The sequence below is a fragment of the Bacillus rossius genome (genome assembly GCF_032445375.1).
Source record: "Bacillus rossius redtenbacheri isolate Brsri chromosome 4 unlocalized genomic scaffold, Brsri_v3 Brsri_v3_scf4_2, whole genome shotgun sequence".
Lineage (NCBI taxonomy): Eukaryota > Metazoa > Arthropoda > Insecta > Phasmatodea > Bacillidae > Bacillus > Bacillus rossius.
In genome coordinates, this window is record NW_026962011.1 from 43,648,802 (window position 1) to 43,672,694 (window position 23,893).

The following is a 23,893-nucleotide window of genomic DNA, read 5'->3' on the forward strand; positions in this document are numbered from 1 at the left end:
TCTGAAAATGCAAAGACTGGGACCAAAAAATTACAAAAAGAATACACAAAGTTTACCGTAATGAGAACCAGTATGTACTATATGATCGAAACATCACAACTAGTAGTCAGAGCCATCGAGAGGGAGGGGTAGTGGGGTCAAAATCTCTGGGGCCCAGACTCCAGAGGGGAGTGCGGTTGAGTTTTTGAGATTATTAATAGAATCCACACGAAACCTTACAAAGTTACAAGTTACGTGATACGTGCAGATCACAGTCACAGTCATGGCCACTGGGACATTCATGAGTTATAAAATTATTTTTGAAGCGAAGTGAGTATCAAATAGATTGCTTAAAATATTCGCGAAGTCAAATCGTATTGCGTATATTGTTTTTGGTGAAGTTGTATTTCACTTATTTTACAAAATACATGATTTAAGTAAAAAAAACAATTGTTTAACATTTGTTGTAATGTTTGAAATGATTAAGTGATTAACCAGTTGGGCCATATATATATAAACTTCATTGAATAAAAATTATAAAATAACCATGTATAATATTAAAACTGAGCATACTGAGCATTCATGTTTTTTTAAGTAACTAACTTTATTCAAGCAAAACAAACACAACATAAAAAAAACTAAATTTTTTCTTTGGCATTCAATGTTTTAAAGCTTTGCAACAAACGTGGAGCTTCACATCAGACTCGAAGCTTTGCATTACAATCAAAGCATCTCATAAAACGAATAGCAAATTTCCTGGCAAAGTCAAATCAAATATTGAAAAGAGATTTTGAAAAGTTTTACATTATACAATCGGGAGGGAGGGGGGGGAGGGCGACACAATCAATTGCCCCCGGGCCCCTAGCTTCTCTCGATGGCCCTGCTAGTAATGCAGCTGCAGGCAACACAACACAGAGACACAGTGACACGGAGACAGGCAGACAACGAGGATGACGGGTCTGACCGGTCCCAGGGCCTTGATCAGCACGTCCCTGACATCGAGCCAGCCCTTGAAGGACAGCACTTCGAAGAGAGCCAGCATGGCATCCCCAATATTGTCGAAATTAAACCTACGAGGATTAGCCCTGGAAAAAAATACACGTTAGGACTAAACTGGCTAGTTGAGAAATCTTTTAAGCAAGACTTCCTGATTATGGCATTATGCTTTGATTTTCTAATACCTCATAGTTTTAAAATCAAGACTTGACACTTTTCTTTAATTTGATTTTCAAAGATTACCTGGAATATACTCCTTGAAACGAATTAGATATCTATCAAGTTAGTAAAAAATTATAAATCAGCAATAACACACTTAAGTTTTGAAGAATCATTCAAAACACTAGTTTTTTGTACTAATATTATATATATATATATATATATATACACACACACACACATATACATACATACATACATACATACATACATACATACATAAAACAATTAAATAAAATGTAACTGCATGTTTTGGGCAGGAAACAATTTTTTTTATAATAACAAATGTTCCCTGCAGTACAAATCAAACATTCTGAGCACACTGTAGCTGATAGCAAACACAAAAATTTGCTTCATAGTTTCTGCAGGGTAAAATAATAGGAATTAAAATTTTTTTTTTACCCCTTCTGATATATTTTTACAATTTATTTTCTTTGAATATAAAATATATATACTACTAAATATTTAATGGAAGTATTGAGATATTGAGGATTTGATTGGCCTATACCGATTTCATACCAATGATGCCTTTGCTTAAGTGAGAACCATACAACCAGAAAGACAATTTTTGGATGTAACACAAAAACAAAAAAATGAAACACATGACTAGAGACCCGGAAATTTCGCGAATTCATTTAGTCGCAAGTCAGAATGCAAACCTTCACTCTCTCGCACTGTGTTCATGATTGGCACGCAGTTGTTTGGACACGCCCGTCTACGACCGTGAGTCAATGATGTCCAGCTAGGAAAGAAGCAGGGGCGCAACAACTAAATTTCCAAAGGTGGGGGGGGGGGGGAGCAATATACCTTTTTATAAAGAATCACCGATCCCCCTTATTTAAGCGGGGGGTCTGGGGGTCCTCCCCCGGGAAAATTTGTATTTCAAGGTGGAAAATGGTGCTATTTAAGCAGTTTTATTATCTAAAAATTGATTGCACAGCACTTTCTTTGCCCCATTTGCCCCCACTTCAAGGTTTCAAAGGGGGGCAAAATACCCTTGCCCCCCCCTGTTGTTGCGCCCCTGGAGAGAAGTAAGTGAATCAAGTATTGCCAAATAACAAGGATAAAAAATGTTCTCACTAAGAAATTAACCAATTGGATAGTAAACATGGGTCGAGCACACCTATAACTTTGAATTCTATCCTGAGGCCAGAAGAATCCACGAAATTTCCGGGTCTCTACACACGACTAACAGAATAATGTGAGACGACGTCGAAAGTTGGGTACCGTCGTAGCAAGACAGGTGATCCCTGGCGACTCACCAGACCCGCGGCACCAGCATGGCGGGGTACGACTCGTCCTCCCCCGGCTGGAGCTTCATCTTGGTGACGAAGACGCGCCTCAGGAACACCCCCACGCAGTCCTCGCGCCGCGCGATGGTGGGGTCGTTGCACCGGGCCAGCCGGCCCCCGAACAACTGCACCCCGTAGCTCGCAAACACGAACATCAGCACGATGAGGAGGATCGACACCTGTCACACACGAAACCACCCCCTGGTCCCCGATTCTTTTGTAACATACAGGCTGAAAACGTACCTGCAGAACAACCTACACTGCATGAATCTGTATGTGACTGGTGTTCGTGTAATGCCATTTCCTTTTTTTTTTTCTTAGATTGGCAAGATGTAATGTTTCAAAAATAATTGAATTGATTTGTAATTTGTAAAGTTTGTTTGGTTGTTTTTGTAATATTTAACTCTCGTTTTATTTTCATCTTTGTTTTCCAGCATAACACCTATTTTATCATAAACTCCTCCACTGTTATGTTCTTGGATAGCAATTACAATAGTAATTTATTTACAAATATGGTCAAGTGTAAGAGAAGACGTATAGCCGTAACTTCGCCACCTAGAATGACATCAAATAAATAAATAAATAAAATTCTGAGTGAATTCTTTAAGCTTTGCTAATTTTAAAAAAACAAGTTAAAGTCATGTATGATGAATTTGCTGCAATTAATATATTTAATTATTCACAGATCAGTTACACATGCACTCGTTTGTTTTCAAATCAGCATGTGAAGCTGTGGAAATATTTAGGACCAGAACTTCAATCACACCTGAAATGCTAACCATGAACAGATTGAACTGTGGCAGTCACAACAAAACTGTAAGTACAGGACTGAGTAATCTAGAACAGTATGCAGTCATGACAAAAGAAACTTCTTCTCTGGGACAAGTTGATCGTTATGAAGCTTAAGCCGGAATTACAACAGCCCATCGCCTCCGTCTGTACGTCATCCGTCCGTCAATCAAGTGACCTGTAACCAATAAGTTGGCCCGAAAATTTTCCTCCATCCGACCGTCGAAAGTTTAGAAAACTCATACTTTTTGACGGGCGGACAGATGGATTATATCTATGGTTTTAGCTGGGACAGTCAATTGTCACTAGAACATGGGCCAATGGTGTTTGCATTTGGTACTTGAGATGTTTTGTATAATAACTTTGCGGTTCTTAAAACTCATTTCCAAACAATTCAATAACGACTCTGAATTTTTTCGAGGATACACTATATAATACGTACAAAAACACGACGTAAATAGTAAACATCGAAATAATTTTCTGAGAAAAAAACACAGATTGCTGGTAGTAATTACTTGGCAAAATATTTTGACGGACGGATGAAGTCATTTTGTAAATCGCTTTGCTAGCTGCGTGGCTTTGACGGATGAAAAAGTGACGGACGGACGGATGACGGATGGAGGCAACGAGTTATTGTAATTCCGCCTTTACAGAAAAAACTGATCACACTTAAATATTTCCAAAACCCTAAAAACCTCCCTAGTTTAAATTATTAGCAATATTACCTTGTACCTTTATTATTAGGTAGTTTAATAGTTTCTTTGCATAAAGGAAATTAGACTCAACCATTTTGAATTAGTTATCTCATATTTGTACACACCAATCACAGTGCGCAGTACAAATGCCGTAATAAGATTTATAGCTTAAGGCTCGGTCTCAGTCATGAGAAATTGTCCTTGTGGCACTCTGGCCGTTGAGGGGTGGAAAGATGAGCAGAATTCACAACACAATGCCTTACCCCCTCTCTAGATCAGCGAGGGAGGTAGGTTTTCCTTCGCCCCTTGGTCACCCTTCACCCCTCGCCAACGCATGGAACCGGTATTTACGGACTGCACCCCTCCCCCTCTTCCTTCTTGTAAGTTGTTATCTCACAGGCTACCGGGAGGGAAAATCCTTTCGTCTGGTCAAGGCTCAGTAGCCTCGCATTTCAGACATGTGATTTGTCAGGGATACTATTGGTAACACACCGCGGCAGTCAGAAGGTGTCGTCTGCGTGTCATTCTGTTCTGTTTTGATATAGTTTGTATAGACCTAGTAACACATGATTTTGCCCTGGTTTTATAACTGGTTTGTTTTTATATCTCAGCGCTATGGATAAGTGTATCAGTATAAATAGTTTTCCAATAACATATTGGGAAAAAATAATAAAAAATTAAAAAAGATAGAAATTTATCTTATTTTCAGTAATTATGGTGTTTATAAGATCTTGTTTGGCTAGCTTTGCATTGCATTCCTACTCCAGACATTACAATCTGTAAGTGCGAGGTTTACTTTTACCAATGCCAAACAGCAAATCGACACATAAACACATTGCATTTCTTGAAAACACTGTACCGTTGTCATGTAATTTTCATAACACGTCAAATTCGGCCATTAAAAATACTTAAAGGAAACTACGCAGGCAAGATTTAAATATGCGCTTTTTGACTATTTTAACAATTTTGTTTTCTTTTCATATACTAAATAGGATAAAATCTAAAGGATCATCCATAGATAATAAATGTTTAAATTTTATTTTTTAAAAAAAACATAATCCCACACCGTTTAGGCCTACTTCCTGAGATACGCGCATATGCATACAAGCTGAGTCTCACTAAAAAAAAACTACGTCCCAAGTCTTCTTGAATAGATGTATGGGAACGTTTTCAGTTTTCTGTATAATTAGTTTTAAGACGCAGTAATTTACAATAAAAGAATGTAAACATCAAGTTAGTCTCCAAATGAAAAAAGTTGTCCGATTACATGCAAAATGTCGAAGAACCATAATGTCATGCTGTAAACAAGGGAGCGTGAAAATGTTCTGCATTTCATGGAGTAAAGCGGGAGTACAAATTCGATTTATATATATATATATATATATATATATATATATATATATATATATATATATATATATATATATATATATATATATATATATATATATATATATATATATAAATAATATTGTACAGATTTGGTACTTACTACACCAGAAAGTGAACTATAGTTGTTTCTGTAAGATCTCTTCCCCCGGCAGTAACAGCTACAACTGTGAGTAATGGATTGCCATCATGTTCTTTGTGACCACGTTTCTTGGCCTCTTCAATTTCTTCCTTCACAGCTGTTTTCATTTCAGCTTGCGCAGCCTTCGCCCAATGTTCCTCCAAATCGTCATATTTTTTTAATGTGTTAGGTGACATTCATGGGATATCCATTTTAGTCATAATTTATTCTAGCTGAGACTGTCCTCCACCAGTACTTATTGATGCTGACATAGCAGCAGTGTTTACATTCATGGATTTAGAGCTCCGTTTTATATTCGTCCAAACGGTGGATTTCAAATCGCCCAATTGGCATTTCAGTACTCTTCCCGAATTCAGGCCTTCTCTTTTCTCAGAAATGGGAATCATATTTTTCAATGAACAATGAAAGGGAATGTGATCATCTAAGGTTTTTAACAGTTGGAAAAGGAAACCGATATCAACAATACTTCTACCTTTAAAGGAATATGCACATTTCTGTGTACTCTTATCAACATCATTGATGTTTCTGGAAAAAAAAAAAAAAGGTCACCATATACGGATAATGATAAATGCGTACTGCGAAGTGCAATAGAAAACAGTTTATTTATATGGTTGCTATTAAATACCTAAAAAAAAATTATAAACAGTACGCTGGTACAATTTGTTTGTAAATAGTTATATGCAAATAGTTTCCCCTCGTCAATACTAACACAACGCAGTTTATAACTGTCGGCGAGTACGTTTAGTTTCAGGGACATACAGTCAGGTAGGGACAATTTTCAAATGTTGATTTCAAAAGACCTAATCTTACCGTGAACAGCCTACTCGGTAAAACAATACATACAGTAAAAAATGTTTTATACTTTTTTAAAAAAAATTCGAAACTAGCTGGCAAGAATTTTATGGTGAAAATACACATTATTTACAATATACATTTTACAAGTAATTTGTGTGTGGTGTACCAGCATCATATATCTTGTCGAATTGTCGAGTGAAAATATTTTTTTTAAATGTTTGGCTATAATTTATTTTTAAAATCGCAAAATTCTGTATGTGTAATTTTATACATTTTTGAAGTAGCTAATACCTCCATAGATAAGTGTAAATTATCTAATTTAAGTAATTACCTTAGTTTGTATTATTGTACTTCTGTTAAAAAAATAATAATAGTTTAAGAAATTAAAAAACATGCTTTGATAGAAAAACAGACTAAAAAGTAAAAATAAATAGTTTAAAAAACTACAAATACACGCTTTAATAGAAAACCAAACTAAAATAAAGAGTATAACATAATTTCTAATAAATTTAAATTAAGAATAGTGTGATTATCAAAAACAATTATTTAATTTTAAAAATGCATGGGGTGCTTTTTAAGATATTTCCATAATGACTCTACTTTTACCAATATCTGTCAATAAAATATTACAACAACTGACATCAAGCACCCCACGTTTTTTACAATAATTTATTTTTGTTTATCATACTATTCTTAATTTAAATTTATTGAAAATTATTTTCTACTTTTTGGTTTGGTTTTATATTAATGCGTGTTTTTTATTTATTTTTTTTAATTTTTAGTTTGGTTTTCTATCAAAGCGTGTTTTTTAGTTTTTAAACTATTATTTATTGTTTACTTTTTAGTTTGGTTTTCTATTAAAGCGTGTTTTTTTTTATGTTTTCAAACTATTATTTATTTTTACATTTTAGATCAATTTATCATTAATGTGTGGTTTTTACTTTTAAACGATAATTTATTAAGCTCCCTCTGGAAACTTTATTTCATACGAGTACATGGTGCAAGACACTACCGTGTCTCCGGGTATAAAAAATCGCTAATCCTGAAGATCCTGATCAGGATAATGGGTCAAACTGGTACTTTGTATAGAATGAAACTCGGTGGTGCTTTGTCGTCTCGAGCTAAACAGGGCCTGCTCCCGCGACGACGAAGTTAAAACAATAAAACAAATACCTGGAACGCGGGAAAGACATAATCCACCCGACCGACCACTTTGTGCATCTTCGTGTATTGTCGAAAGCAAAAAAAAAAAAAAAAAAAAAAGAGGGTCGCAGGTAAGTTGTGGCCACAGCGGGTGGTACCCCACCCCCTAAACCCCCCTTGCAAAAGTCCAAGCTCTCGCTCTGCCGAGCGCGGAGGGGAAGGATATTGCCGGTGGTGGGGGAATAGGACTCAGGGTCGCGCGCTCTTCAGGCAAACGCCGGAACTAAATATAAATATTTGAATTACTGTTTATAAGCAAACCATCTATCGAATGTACACAAATGTATATATATTCAATATCGTCGTAATATTTCCAATAGCTGTATTGTAAAATAAAACCATTTTTTGATGATTAAAAAATGAACAAATATAACATTTTTTTAAAATTATTAAAAACAGTTAAGCCGCTAACTTTTACTATGCAGCCAATGTCAACAATGTCTACTTGCTGTAGATAATTAATTTGATGCTTTAAGATGTTTCTAATCTGTGCTAAGAGTGCAGCAAAATGAACACTTTTTCCCATTGTATATCTGCTATGAGACCGAGCCTTAAAAGCAACATAGGACCCAGATTTTGCAAATGTTGGAGTCAGCTTTCATGGACTAGTCACTTTATTTTAACAGTCTTCTTAAAATGTTCCAAGAGTTTAGAGAAGTTTCCAAGAAATTTCCAGAAGAAATACCGTATTTACTCGCGTAAAGGCCCCCCTTTTTCCCCCAAATTTTGACTCCAAAAAAGGGGAGGGGGCCTATACGCGAATTTGGAGGAAAAAATAGATTTTTCTTTTCAAGTTGTGCGTCTTTGTTCGAATGAGAAGGCGGGGGAGGCAGCGACGCGGCAGGAGGGAGAGAGAGGCGACTCCGCAGGGAGGAGAGGCAACGACTCCGCAGGGAGGAGAGGCAGCGCTATATCAGGGGGGGGGGAGAGGCAGAGGCAGCGCTGTGTCAGAGGCGTGGCTTAACCTCCCTCCTGCCAGCTAGCCAGCCAACCAGACAAAGGAGTGTTAGAATCCTTGACCCACTTCCCTTCCTCCTTCACTTCCCCTCTTCTTCACCGACAACACTCCACATCAACACAGCAGCAGCGCGCGAGTCCAGCTTTCTTTATCTTTATGTCGTTCGAGATAGGACTATCTGCTTACGTCTGGCATGCCTCACGACGGTCCTACTGAGAACGGACAAACTATAATACCAGTCTCTGTATCACTGCCGCTTACAAAATCACCTCCCGCCGGTCACAATACATGGCTTGTTGTTTGATGCATGCCAAGCTGCCCTGCCCTCAGATAAACCCAGAAAACACGTTTTTAAATTTTTTCTCAAAAATGTTTACAAAACAAGGAGGGGGGCTTATACGCGGGCGGGGCCTTTACGCGAGTAAATACGGTAGGTACTTTGATATCTACATATACCTGTAGGCTGTGAATTTTAAAATAAATTTGACTATCACTAAAACCTTAAGGAATATGTAGTATACTTTTAGGACTGCAACGGTAGAAAATGATTTTGCTTGAAAAAAGAAAACTGAATTTTATATTTTGGTTTTTATTTCATTAGTTTTAATATTTGGTCATTAAGTCAAATCTTTGATGATTTTGTAAAAACAAATAATAAATTAATTAATTAATTAATGTTATTAAATACATAAAACACACATGTCAAGTTTGTACAAAAGACATGCTTACAGTAAAACGTGTGCCAAATTTGAATTAAGTATGGACTAAGTGGGAATGCAATTCCTGTGCCTTTCGGGTATTGGGCTGTAATGGGGAGGAATTATATTATTTGTAGCACACAAAGGATCATATTACCTCCAAAATAATCTCTCTGTAACCTTGCGTGGCAAAGTTGCCGTAAATTTTAATGCTCTATCTTCGCCTCTTTTTTTTTTTAAATCCTGGAAGGGAGGGGTCCGGTACCCACGGACCTGCCTGTGTTGCATGAGGAAGTGAGAAGGTGAAGAGTTGGTAGTTGTGGAAGAGAGACAGTAGAAGATCAGAGGGTGAGGACATATTGTAAAAGGAAGACTGGTGAAACAGGTGGTACAATAAATGTATGTACGTAGAGAATTGTCGGCTTGTATTGATAGCGTAACACTCCCCCCCCTGGCCCTGTCCCTGTGGGTGTTCTGCACACACGGCACGAACCATCAGCTCCGCGCAGAGTCCTCGTGGCAGGGCGTGCACTCACCAGCAGTATCTCCTTGAAGCCACGACACAGCTCATACACAACCTTGCGCATGTGCGGGACCAGCGTGAATATCCTGAGCGGCCGCACACAGCGCAGGATCATGAGCAGCTGGGCCCCAGAGTTTGGGGGGACGTTCCTCGGCATCCAGCACAGGAAGACCAGGCTGACCTGCGCGCAGAGACTTCACCACTCAGCGCGTCGCAAGCAGTGGCAAGACGGGGCTTGGAGAATGGTTCCTTCCCACCCATGCAGAGGGGCTAGGGATGTGTTCTGTTTTTTCACTGCACACCATTTCTAGAGCCACGGAATTTTCGCGCATTCATTTAGTCGCAAGCTAGAATGCAAACCTCCACACTGTCGCACTGTGTTCATGATTGGACCGCAGTTGTCTGGACACGCCCCTCTACGACCGTGAGCCAATGATGTCCAGCTAGGAGAGAAGTATGCGAATCAGGTAGTGCCAAATAACAAGGATAAAAATGTTCTCGCTAAGAAATCAACCAATGGGAAAGTAAAAATGGGTCGAGCACACTTATAACTTTGAATTCTATCCTGAGGCCAGAGGAATCTGCGAAATTTCCGGGACTCTAACCATTTCTAATAACTAAGTACTATACTAAATGAGTCTAAATAAAAGCTACTCCAACTTTTATTGCACATCATTAATAACAAGTAGATAATTTAGTACTAAATGAGTCTCAATAAGAGCTGCTCCAACTTTTATTGCACACCATTAATAACAAGTAGACTATTTAGTACTAAATGAGTCTCGATAAGAGCTGCTCCAACTTTTATTGCACACCATTAATAACAAAGTAGACTAGTTAGTACTAAATGAGTCTCAATAAGAGTTGCTCCAACTTTTATTGCACACCATTAATAATGAGTAGGCTATTTGGTAATAATAGACCTCAATAAAAAGCTGTTCCAATGTTTACTACACACCATTGCTAAGTGGTAGACTATTTAGAACTGAGTCTCAGTAAAAGCTATATTTTCAACTGTTCATTACAGTATCATTAATTAAATATTAATAATTAATTAGCTGTCTGGAAAGCTTAGTTTGTACTCAAGTTGTCCCTTGTTAAAGATTATAAATATATATAAATATGTATAAATACTTCAAGTAAAGCTCAGGTTGGTCCTTAAAGTGGTGCCTGGCTAGGTCATCAAACGGAGTCCAGAGCGCCGGGTTTCAACACGCCATTTACAAGTAAAGTTCCATATTTCATGAAAGTGTCTGATTAGGAATAACATTTGAGAGCCATTGCACTTGTCTAAACAAATTTTGTTTAAAGGTTTTATCTTTTAACATGTGTTTCTTGGATAGTGAAAAAGGCTAAAACTAATGTTTACAGATTGGTATCAAAAATTCTAAACCTAGTATTGTAAGTGGTACAGAGAAGTGCAGTAACCCATTTTCCTTTCAGGGTTCGTACGCCTACTTAATATCCTTAAAAATTCCTTAATTTGTTTTTAAAGGAATATGTGCACTTAAAAGTCCTTAAATTTCAGTAAGAATCGTTCAAACTTCCTAAATAAAGACTGACAGAGTGCAAGTAATGGATAAATAAGGGTATTTTAATGTGCTTTTGTTTCCGACTGGGCGGCAAACAACGCTTTGTGTATGTGCAGTACATTTTGAGTTTTTTTTTTTTGTATTTTGTATCCCACCTTTTAACTAAAAAATGTTTTTTAACTCTCTTATATTGAACTTGTAAAGTAAATGTAATAACAATTAGTGATTAAATGTTAAGGCTAAAAATTTCAGCTGGATCCTATGCTTGGGTTAGATATGTGTTCCAGAGATAATTCCAGACAATAGGGGCTCACTTGTAAAAAAAAAAAAAAAACTAACTAAAGAAATTATTATTTTTGAATTAACTATTTGACATTATTATTTTCTTGAAGGATTTTGTAATATAACAAATAGTTTTCTACTTCTTGATAATGGCAAACCCAAAAGGTGTCCTTAAAAACTCCTTAATTTTTGATTGCACAAGAGGGTACAAACCATGTCTTTAATATTCCAGTTTTAAAATATAGGACACAGCTTAAAGTTCTATAGAGGTGTGTTTTGGAACGAACACTGGAATCCAGTTCTGTGCCGAAAAAATGTGTGATGTGAAAGTAAGTTGTAATGCACACTGTAAATTTCTCCCGACCCAGAGTTTGGGCACCGTGTCATGGATACCCCTGAGACCGAGGACGGGCTCTTACGTTATCAGCCGCCAGAGTTGGTAACTATACCCGCGGAGGAGGGAGTAGTTGTAGTGAGCGCGGGCAGGGGGCAGTCGGGAACATCCTGACGCCCCCGTAAGGAACGAGGCATCGCAAACTGTCACACCCTGAAATGTCATGCTCCATTCGCCCCTGATCCGTGGCATCTAGGGCACATCTTTAAATCCGGGGCACGTCCAAATGTTTCCCTTGGCGCTGCCGTGCTTTTATAGCTTATGCGCCCAGCCAGGCGGCCCCCTTAACCGTTAAATTTAGATGGTCTTGGGGTAAAATAAAACAAGCTACATTTGAACCATTTTCATTTCATCCTATTCAAAATGAAAAAAAATATACATAGAAAAATAAGAATTTTAAACCAGGCAATAATGAACTGTGTCAATGTCTGTATTGCAGTAATATTAATATTTTAAAATTACATAAATAATGAGTAAAACTCTTTTTTACTTCCTGTAAAAAGGCAGCCTTTAAGTTTGTCACATAAAAAAGTCAATAAAAAATTAATAAATAATGACTTGTTGGCCAGGGGCATAGGAACCGGGGGGGGGGGGGGGACAGGGGGGACATGTCTCCCTGAACTTTTTGGGTGGAGGGGACTGTCCCCCCCCAACTTTCTAGACCGTGATATTTTTATTTTATAATATTATTCTGCCCAACTTTATTTGTAATTTCTTCACTCATAAAATTTTATTTTAAGGAAACAATAATAATTTTAACATAGTTGTATCCAATGGTTAGAAACAAAAATTGCTTAAAAAGCGCTATTTTGCACTTTTAAAATCAAAATTTTCCGGTGGAGGACCCCCTTAGTAAGAGGGGAATGGTTTTACATGACATCAAAATCATTATTTGTCCCCCCCAACTTTATGAACACAGCTACGCCAATGCTGTTGCCTTTTACCCAAAGACCATCTATTTTACACCATCATTAATTCTGCCACAAACGAACCAAATCGGCTGTCCACCAACGCGGAACGCACCACGTAAATGAAGACGTCCAGCATGGAGGCCACGTCCTTGATGTAAGCCTTCGGCGTGAAGAAGAGGCCGTCGGCGAGGATCTTCAGGGCGAGCTCCAGGCTCATGAAGATCACGAAGCCGTACTCGGCTATCTGGAGCAGCGGCTCGTCCATCACGCGGTAGCTGGGCGTCTCGAACATCATGGAGATGCACGACAGCGTTGTCACGAAGATCATCACCCAGTCCAGGTACGTCACCAGCCCCAGGAAGTTGCTGCAACATGCGGGAGCACGGTGACGTAGCGGTAACACTCTGTATTCTTGTTCAAAAAAACCTGATTTTGGTTTTCCATTTTTTTCCCAAAATAATTACACTAAGATGGTTCCTTACTGCAGGCCATGGTGTTCATGGGTCGTATCTTTCCTAATATCTACACATCCATGTTCTGTGTCGCTGTGTGATACGATAATAATGACTTTCTTTGTGACAAGATGTTAGGTTTTTACACATGCAATACCTGCACACAAATTCTGTTGAAACTTTTCAATCTATGACAAATGAATCTCGTATGTTAAATACCTAATGGGTTTACTATCATGGTTGTGTTTGAAGCTTCACACCATAGATTAATCTTTCCTGTACTGTTTGTTCTAGCTCTGAATTTAAATATTGAACATTCTTTTACCCCTACCTCATTTAAATTTTTATAATGTACAACATTACTTTACCATATATGTTAGTAATAGCCAATGGGGTTGTAGCAGGAAAATGAAATGGTCTGTAAAGATCACTCAAAGACATGCAAAAGTATCACAAGAGATAGGTTTAATGTGAAACAAGCCGACAAAAGACGGACCGCAGTCTCGAGCGAGCAAACAAAATGGCGTGCGAACTCACTGCAAACGCTTGTACTGGACTTTGCGCTCCTTGCCGGTGAGAGGATCTTTGAGGCGCGCGTCGTAACGGGCGTACACTATCAGCTGGCAGATCTTGCGGAACTTGCTCTCCCTCGGGACGGCGAACAGCGGCGTGTCGAAGAAAGGGTGGTTCTCTCGCAGGTCCTCCTCCCGCTGGTTCCTGCGAAGTAACAAGCACACCGGTCACCCTCTACCCAGTACTTCCCGGACATTTAATTGTCCTAAAATGGTTCTGTTACTGTCCTACTAATGTCATATTGTTTTTTTTTTTTGCGCATTTTCATTTATTTGTCTTCTATGCCATGCCTCATTTTATGCTCATGCCTATGTACACTGATATGTGCTGTCATTATTGTTGTTGTATGGGCATTGCTCATGTGCGTTGCATGTCTGCACGGACATCTCCCAGCAGTTGGTGCCCACTTACACAAAGTCGACCTGCTTGTGGTGCCTGGCCACTTGTAGCACCTGCACTAATTTTATTTTATTTCGTGAATTTTGTGTACAGTAAAACCTTATTAATAAAAACCCTGTCAATACAAAATTTACTTTAATACAAAGTGTTTTCTCAGTCCCCACATATTACATCGGAATTACAGTGCTAAGTACCTAATTTATTTAATACAAAATTATTGTTATTATGTAATTCAAAGTTCCCCCCCCCCCCCCCCAAAGGATAAATAATTACATGAAGTAAAGGATGGTTAATTCAAATATCCCATAATAATGTAAAGAATCAATATTAATTATCCATTAAATTAATACTGATGCCATTGTTTGGTTCGATGTAGGTTTGGGAAAATAACTTAGAAATAACATATTCTACCAAAATTATGGTAGGTCTTTTTGTAGGTAGTTTCTAAATATTTGTTTTATTATTCTGCCTTAATAAGTATATTACAGTATAGCCACAGGTCCAGCCATATTAAAATTGTATTTTACAAGCCATAAAAAAAGGTTTGGTGTTTTATAATATTGTGAGTTTTCTTGGAAAACTTTCAATTTCTTTTTTAGAGGTGTTGTTATACATGTACTAAATGAGAAAAAAATATTTTTTTTTTTAAATTGATTTTGATTTAGATGCTATATAAAAATTATGATTAAATTTTGCAATACAGTAGAATCTCGTTATAGCGAGCACGGTAATAGCGAGAACACTGCTATATCGTTATAGCGAGCACGGTAATAGCGAGAACACTGCTATATCGTTATAGCGAGCACGGTAATAGCGAGAACACTGCTATAACGAGGTATTTTTGAGGAATTTACGGCGTGATCGCTTGAAGCGCGCTTTTGTTATTTGTCTGCTTTATCTCCACCCCTCTCGCTCGCCACTAGACATCTTGCCGTTGACGCCTGTCACATTCTTCAGCCTTGCAGTCGCCACTTAAGTGCGTGGCTTTAAAAATAGAATCCCATCCATCCTTTCTTTCTTTTATCAAACTTCCGTTAGTTATCTGTGCCGTGTGTAGACAAAGTTTGAGATTGGAACAGAAACAACGTAAGAAAGTATTTTTTACAAATTAGAAATATGTATTTTTTTGTTTTTATAATCGCGTATTTTCACGTTTTTTTTGGTTGTTATCTTAAAAGAGATAATATTAAAAAGCCGCTCTAATGAGATTTAATTGTTTCTTGGTTAACAAAAACTATTAATTATCAAATATTTTTAATTGTTTATATTCTATTTATTATTATTTACGCGACATCATACTGTACGCGTACTCGTACGCAATACGACTGGATTCGTTGCAACATAACATAGCATGTTATGCGATATCAGAAGTAACAAGTAACGTAACGATACTAACGAGTAGTCGAGTACTAATTGTTATAGTGACAAATACATACGGGTACACATTTTTTCGTTACTTTTACACCTCTAGTAGGCACTACCATATTTATTTCCGAATCGCTAGGACAGTTTTCTTGTAACTTTTGTTTCGGTTAGATGTTGGGGTATCTGTCCGGGAAAGGGGTGGTGATGGTTTGAGTTTAATCCTAAATTTATTTTCTAAAAAAGTTGACAGGTTTCTTTAAATGAAAAAAGTATAGTTTTCCAGCGACTATTTCGTTTGAGGCGTACGTGCGTTGCCGCAGCCGCACTCCTGTTTTTTTGTAAGGAATTAAATCGTCGCGCTACACTAGCACCACCTGTTAGCAACATCCCGAACCAACATGGCCGTCAGCATACAGCCCGCGTCGACAATAGATAGCAGGACAATGCTGCGTCGGCCGCGGGCTGAGATGCTATACTTACGTGGCGTGGTAGGGTATTCTGGTTATTTTGACGCAATCGGTGATCGCATCCGTACTTATGGGGTATCATTTTAAAGAGAATTCACACATCTGATCACAGAAATTAAGATTTCGTTAATATAACCTGTTATTGACCAATTATACAGGTTTAAACACAATTTTTATGCTATTTTCGGTTAATTTTTATTTTTTGGGGGCCAAAATTTGTCCAATTCGGTTATAGCGAAGACACGGTTATAGCAAGGATCAAACCCGGAACCGTGGCACCTCGCTATAACGGGACTCTAGTGTAGTTTGGTTAGTACAAAGACAAAACATGACTGCTGCTCACTCTCGAAAACCCTCGCAAAATTCAAGACGGCCGCGCTCATCAGAAACCCACCTCCTCATTTCCGCTTGCTGTCGCTTGGCCTGCAACAACTTGATGTCCAGGTCCTGGGGCCGACTCCTGGAAGAGCTCACGCGGTTCGTCGCCCCGATGTCACCGTTCTCCATGAGGTGCTCGTACGTCTGCTTCAGTTTGATGGATGGGCTACGAACGCTCCGGCGAATGGACCTGCGCAAACAACTATTAAAATACAAACCCGAACAACAGTGAAATTTCATTACAATGTATTCGGTAAAACCAACTATTTTGCTACTAAATGAAAATACTTTAAAGTTTATACGTACTGATCTGTTACTAAACGCAAAATATCTTGTAGGGGATCTGAAAATATTAACTCTATGATGAAAAATCCTTTAAAGTGAGATACATACTTTATAGTGAGGTTCCAAACATATGACATTTTTTTTATGGAAGCAGATCTCAACATGAATCACAGTTTTACTTTTATAACTCTTTGAGCCTTTAATTGAACATTTTTTTTAAATTTTGCAACATCAGTTTCAATACTGCAGAGTTTAAGTAAAATTTTAAACTGATGTCATAAACCCACAACTAATCAAATTTTATGGAGCTAATAGATCGGTTATATGAGCAACTGCTCCTGTAACTCGTTTCAAAGCTAGAAAGATGTGTGGGTACTTGCCAGATTGTTACATTGGAAGCAACTATTTTGATGCAGATTTTACCAACATAGTACACTTAAATTTTTAGATCATCCAAACAAAGCCCAGTTAACATCCAAATAGATAACTTCAATGTCAATGACTTGTCAATAGTTTCTAATGAGCATTGACCAAATTATACACATTGTTACTACATATATGAGATTAGTGACATGAGAAAAATGTCTGGTGAATAAAAAACATTAATACTATGATAAGCTTAAAAACTGACTTCAATACTGCTTCATTACACAGAATTAACAACATTTATGTGGATAAATTGGCTCCAAGTGATAAAGCTGCTACCTAAAAATGTTTTTTTTTTTTTTTTTTTTTAATATAATGAATATTTTTAAATCCAAAGATGAAAAAATATTTTCTAAATATTTTATTTGGACACACTTTCTTGCTTTTCAAAAACTATTTAGGCTAGGCTGAAAGTTAAAATGAACACCACTAAAATCTACATGATTTTCCATTCCACCTAAACTTAATCAGAAGGCAAGATGCAACGCTAAATAGTGTTTGTGGAGGTTCGGAGGTGCATCCAAGTGTAGTGATTGCACAAGCAGACTCGAAACACTCACTTCTTCTGATCGAAACGAAGCTGTTTCGCACTGCTGACCGTCCCCTGAGGCTTGAGCGGACTCTTGCCACCCGGGACAGGTATCATCGCTGAGTCTCCGAGCAGCAGTCGCTGGTTGTTGGAGTCGCTGCAATCATCACCTCAATAACGCCCCACTGATAGGCAATACACTTGAAGACATAGAAAGGATGGGGGAACAATACTCTTCTCATAATGTTGGACATTTATTCAGATTATATTTAATGACTATTTTCTTTGTTCATATAAAAAAAAATATGACCATGTTAAAAAAAAATTATTTTTATTTTTTTTTAACCATCCCCAGACACTTTTTTTCTGTTTAATAGTAATTAATATAAAATAATAACCATAGTTCTTTCGGATGCAGTACCTCAAAATACATGAACCATAACTCTCCAACATTTACATTCCTAAACATACATATTTATAAACAAAACTCATGTGTGGGACGAAAATTCTACTGAAACTTTTTTACAGCAAATAATGCAACAAATTATTCTTTGTTTTAATACATTTTTCTGCAACTTTTGGCTTAACAGAAATTACTAGTACTACTTTGTGAAAGTAAACACTACCTATGTAAAGTGTATCACATAAGAGAATTTTGCTTCTCTTTTTGACAACATTAATAGTAATGAGCTTACTTCGATAATGATTCAGAATGTTAAAAAAAAAAAGTAGAAGATGCAATTAACCCTGTTTTTAAACATCTTGTTGGCTTCATTCCTCAGTTAACAGTTACTTTTGTTTGAAAGAAGAGATGGGCCACATAAACCCTCACATAACATCAAATGTTAATTATTCAAAACATTTTATACTTGATTAAATATATTTTAGGAAAAATATTTGAAGAAAAATCAAAACATTCAACAAATAGCACATAGTCAATACCTATTTACATAAATAAAAATAAAGGATTTTTAAGTAGCCCTTTAAGGGATTTTAATGATGTGCAGATATATTTTAGGGATGGGGAAACTTAGTTTGTGAAATGAACATTTACTTGTTGAGTGTTTCAACATCATAGTTAATACTTTTTTATTTCTTGTACATTATTTAATTTTTGATCCTTGAGACACACATATTTGGCGGATTCTAAGAGTAGATTCGAGGTTCTCTTTGTGATTAGAATTTGAGATTTTTATTGACGATAATTGGGATCTGAGCCATCACTATTTGGAAGATTTAAAACCCACACAAATCTTGACGATTTCTTAAACGGTATGAACTAAAGGAGGAGGGTTTTCAGCGTACTTGATGATGTAGTTGACGGCCGCCTTGCGCAGATTGGTGCTGACACTGCGCACTTTGGGCGTGTTGGTGAGGATCTTGACAGGCCTCTTCTTGCGATACACCATCTTCGAGTCAAACGCTTCGTACACCTTCTTCACACTGCCCTCCTGCTTCTCTTCTTCCACCTCAAACACAAACTGGCGCATGAAGCTTTCTCGTACCTGAGAAACAGACAACACATTCATTACACGACAGTGCCGGAGAGGTACGGTTGGTGGATGCAGATCCACAGGGTTTTCACAAAAAGACAATAGTATGTTTGACCAGAAAAGTTCAGTCCGACTTGAGCAATATTTGATTACATTTAGTCATAATACTCAGAATATTAAAATGTTAGAAAATAAAAATTCTGGGCTTCTCATTTTTGTTTAATTTTTATCGGCCTCCAAACCTGTGTGATTTGTATGCTAGCCAACAACAAAAAAAATACAGGGTTGATCCTCGATTGGACAATATCAGGACGACTAAACAGGAGTTGATTAGATTATAAAACCTCTAGGCCTATGAGAAGCTTCGACTAAGCGATTTAATCGAAGCTCTTTTTAATATTTGATTAAACTTCGCCAGAAAATTTGCTATTCATTTAATTTGAAGCTTCAGTTATGAGGCAAAGCTTCACGTCTGATGTGAAGCTTATCACTTGTTGCAAAGCTTTAAAACATTGGAAGCCTAAGGTTCGCTCACAAAAATATTTGGATTTTTTTTTTGTGTTCTTCGTGTTTTGCTTCAATAAAGTTGGTTACTTAAAGAAAAATCAAAAGATAGCACTACGTTTGCTTTAATGAATGCTCAATGTTAATATTATGTGTGGTTATAAAAATAATAAAATTATTTTTATTGAATGATGTTACAAATAGGACCCAAATGTTTAATCCCTTAATCGCTTCAAGCATTAAAAACATTAAATAATAATTTTTTTTTTTTACTTCAATCCTGTATATTATAAAAATAAGTGTAATGCAGCTTCGCCACGAACAATAACCTCAATTTGATTCGACTTCGCAAATATTTTAAACATTGGATTTAATATTCACTTCACATAAAAAAAAACTATAATTCGCGCAGGCCTGAAAATGTCCACAGCAAGAAGGCGACCACAACATTACCCAAACGAGAACCCTTTAAGCCCAGCCAAGACGCTGAGACGAGAATGGACGGAATACCAGCGACCTGACAACCAAGCCGACCAGCTCTGCCGGACCTGCCCTTCCGATTTAAAACAAAGAAATTCTGTTGAGACAGACCACTTCACTTCACCTCACCTTGGGCAGGTTGAAGTCGGAGGGAACCTTGTGCAGGCACGTCATCTGAGGGCTGTCGGGGAACTTCTCGAAGATGCGCAGCCGGAACGGCAGGGTCTCCTTGATCTCGGCGCTCTGCTCCCGGAACTTGAGCTGCTTCAGCTTCTTGATGTCCTCGTCCAGCTCCAGGTTGTCCAGGATCACGGCCACGAACAAGCTCAGCACGATCTGGCGACCGAGCAAGCAAGCGTTCCAGGCCATGCCGAGCACCCCCGCAAAGGAGCTCTGCTAATCCTGACCATGGGCGTCGCAACCGGGGGGACGGGGGGGACACGTCCCCCCCCCATATTTAAAGTCTTCAATTTCACCCCCTCCAATAATATATTTAGTTTCGTAGTTATATTAAAAATATGATTTCTGTGATACAACCCATACGTTTCGCATGGTGCATTTAGTCCAATCGTGGTAACGTGAGCACTTTTTAAATTCGATCTTCGTGTAAAAATCAAAATCAGGTTCGATACCGAAGCGCACCGATAGCGGAAAGCCGAGACGAGTCGAGCCGATCCGATAAAATGCGCGGCCTTCCGTTGCAACCAACTATAATTAGAATATTTAGGAAAGAAAAATGCCTAAAAACCACTTTTTTGTATCTTCAAACCCCAAATTTTCCCGGGGGAGAACCCCCGGACCCCCCGCTTTTTTTTTCCAGGCGATGGATATTCCTCAACAACTAAATCAATTGAAGTACACCCCAAAAAATATATCCTTGCGACGCCGATGATCGTGACAGCTACTTTCTACAGTATATCATGTGCCTGATGCCTGCCAAAAGAGTCCATTTTTGAAGGGCTACCAACATATTTTTTTTTGGTTTACCTATTTACTTATTTATTTATTGAGCCTTTTATTATGGTAAGTACCATTAGGCTACGGAACAAGTCACTTTTGTATAAATCAGTATAATAAATACAGTTTACATATAAAAAAAAACATACTAAAATCAATGTGAGAGATTGAGAAACTAAACTATACATTTGCGAAAAAAAAATAGATTTGTTTTAAGTACCAACCAAAGATAATTTTTTTTTTATTATTATTATTTTTAAATGTACTCTACAGCAGTAATAGCCTAAAATATGTTTCAAATAGAAACTGAAACACAGTAAATACAACAACAAAAAATTCACCATATTGTTTCAACCTGTAACGAGGTGAATGTGGATAAGAAGAAGCTTGTGTTTAAAGGCGTTGTCCATCCTGATCTTATCCGGGTACACATTACTCGACAACTAGAAATACTCGATAAGGGTAGGTGAGACTAGAGCCGTACTGAAATGGAGGAAAGGCAAGAAAGAGGGAGTACATCAAGAAAACCCAGATACTTTCGCAGGATTTTCCTAGTTTGTATACACCAAAATTTCTGTCCAGAGAGTTCCTTAACTTCTGGTGCCCATAAAAGTGATGGAAGGTTGGTGACTATACTGCTGCCGAGGTGTTACTGTTGGGCTTAAATATTCTGAGTTTGAACCTAACATGGCATCATGGGTACTGCCAGTTAAATGTACAGTTGTTAACACTTAACATGGAACCTCTGAAGTTTACTTACAAGTGCTGTATAAAAAAAAAATTATTTTAAATTGTTTTCCCAGCCATTGTAAAAAACCTTAACTGGGTTTAAACTGAGCAATATAATTATTAGTTATTAATCTGAGTGAAATTATGTCACTAGGATATAAGTACCTAGTAATCTAAGTAAGAAATGAATAACTTACAGTAACAATTAGACCATTCTGTACTGAAGGAATGCAAGCACTTACCAATGTGACGAACAAGTGGTAGAGAATAAAGTAGACTGCAACTAGCGGCGTCAGAGTCTTTCTAGTCCGCAGCATAGTTTCATCCATCACCTCCACCCAGGCCTCTTGGGTCAGGATTTGGAACATGGACATGAATGCCTGGACACACGTTCAGGACAGACGTTAGCTTCTTTTACAACTTGGCAGCGAACTGGGAGCCTATGTAAAGAGATACTGAAAATACACGTCACTCTACTTTTGCTAGAATTCTTAACTAGTACTTGTACATACTAGGCTAAGCATTGCATTTTAATTAGGATTATGCCAACGTTTACACTTACACTTTAATTTATTTTGGTAATAGATATGCTTAAAATAATAAATTAATTTCACCTCATTACAATTACCTACATTGTTTTAATCATATTTTTACTTAAAAAAATACATAACAGGTATTATATATATTATATATATTTCTTTTTGAACACATTAATTGATTTTAAGTTATGCTTAGTATTGCTTAAACAAAATTCCTAAATTTTTCACACCTCATTTCTTTTCTCTCAGATATTCCTATATGAAAATTCAGAATTAAAGATTTAGTACATATGGAAATATCTGTTTATCAAATAAAACTTAAAGTACCTAAGTTTGATTTGATCAGAAGATATTGTTTTTTTTTTTATGTTAAAACTATATTTACATTCCTTCACCGCTTCAGAAATAGAATTTCAGCAAGTAATTAAACTGAATTAGTAGATTTTGCATGTTTATAAATAATACCGCATGGCTTACATCCCACTTGATTAGCTTCAAAAATATGACTTTCATAATAAAACAAAATTGACTGCCTTTTCACTCCTTTTGAGTCAAAAGTAGAAAAATGATAAAAATATTTTAAAAAAAAAAAATATACGGGATCATATAATGCAGGTTATTCTTACCCAGTTTCAAATATCACTTTACAAATAAAACCTGAAAACAAGACCTGAATGAAAAAACATCCATTAAAAATGACTAAATAACGCGAGTACGCGAACAGCGTGGGTACCTCCGGGAAGCTCTCGAACTTGGTGAAGTCGCAGAGGTAACAGAACAGCTGCATAGAAATGCTGGATGAGATGATCAGCAGGCACATGGTGAAGATGATAAGGCTCCCCAGCTTCTTTCCTGGACCGAATATCTTGTACACGAAGTCCTCCAGTATGGGCGACGCCTTGATCAGCCGGACGATGCGGAGCACCTGTAAGCACGCCGGACTGTGAACCAAAACATGTACATATTTCTGTCTGCTACTGCACTCAGGGGCGCAACAACAGGGGAGCAAGGGTATTATGACCCCCCCCCCCCCCTCTGAAACCTTGAAGTGGGGGCAAACGGGGGCAAATAAAGTGATGTGTAATCAATTTTTAGATAATAAAACTGCTTAAATAGCACCATTTTCCACCTTGAAATACAAATTTTCCAGGGGGAGGACCCCCCCCCCCCGGACCCCCCGCTTCAATAGGGGGGATTGATGATTCTTTATAAAAAGAAATTTAGTTGTTTCGCCCCTGACTGCACTACAACTACGGCATAAACCACATTTTCCCTGCTTTTATATTTTTTTGCTTTACTAACTGCAATTAATTGCCTAAAGAGTAATAAACTGCACATTCTACAGACCAATGTTTAAAATTTGATTATCACACAATTAAAAAATGCATATAAACTATACTGACACTGAATTTTTTATTAATACAGTTTATAAAGTGTTATATATATTTAAATAGTTAAACACTGTTGTGAACAGAACATGGATCATTTAAAGTTGGCAATATAAGTCATCAAGCAATTCC

At 37.4% G+C, this 23,893-nt stretch overlaps 1 protein-coding gene across 2 annotated transcripts in view; it reads right to left on the reverse strand.

Annotated features, from left to right (window-relative positions):
* LOC134542137 (sodium leak channel NALCN) overlaps positions 1 to 23,893 on the reverse strand; it is a 59,522-nt gene that overhangs the window by 18,064 nt on the left and 17,565 nt on the right. The window contains exons 10-20 of one of the 2 annotated variants that reach the window (XM_063386111.1): positions 23,107 to 23,298; positions 22,077 to 22,214; positions 20,278 to 20,484; positions 18,977 to 19,176; positions 17,703 to 17,828; positions 16,448 to 16,621; positions 13,787 to 13,966; positions 12,910 to 13,162; positions 9,692 to 9,859; positions 2,457 to 2,665; positions 944 to 1,064 (exon numbers count right to left, since the gene is read on the reverse strand). In XM_063386111.1, coding sequence (XP_063242181.1) covers positions 944 to 1,064; positions 2,457 to 2,665; positions 9,692 to 9,859; positions 12,910 to 13,162; positions 13,787 to 13,966; positions 16,448 to 16,621; positions 17,703 to 17,828; positions 18,977 to 19,176; positions 20,278 to 20,484; positions 22,077 to 22,214; positions 23,107 to 23,298 — 1,968 coding nt within the window. Of the gene's footprint in view, positions 1 to 943; positions 1,065 to 2,456; positions 2,666 to 9,691; positions 9,860 to 12,909; positions 13,163 to 13,786; positions 13,967 to 16,447; positions 16,634 to 17,702; positions 17,829 to 18,976; positions 19,177 to 20,277; positions 20,485 to 22,076; positions 22,215 to 23,106; positions 23,299 to 23,893 lie in introns of both variants that reach the window. The other variant, XM_063386110.1, reaches the window with a different exon arrangement.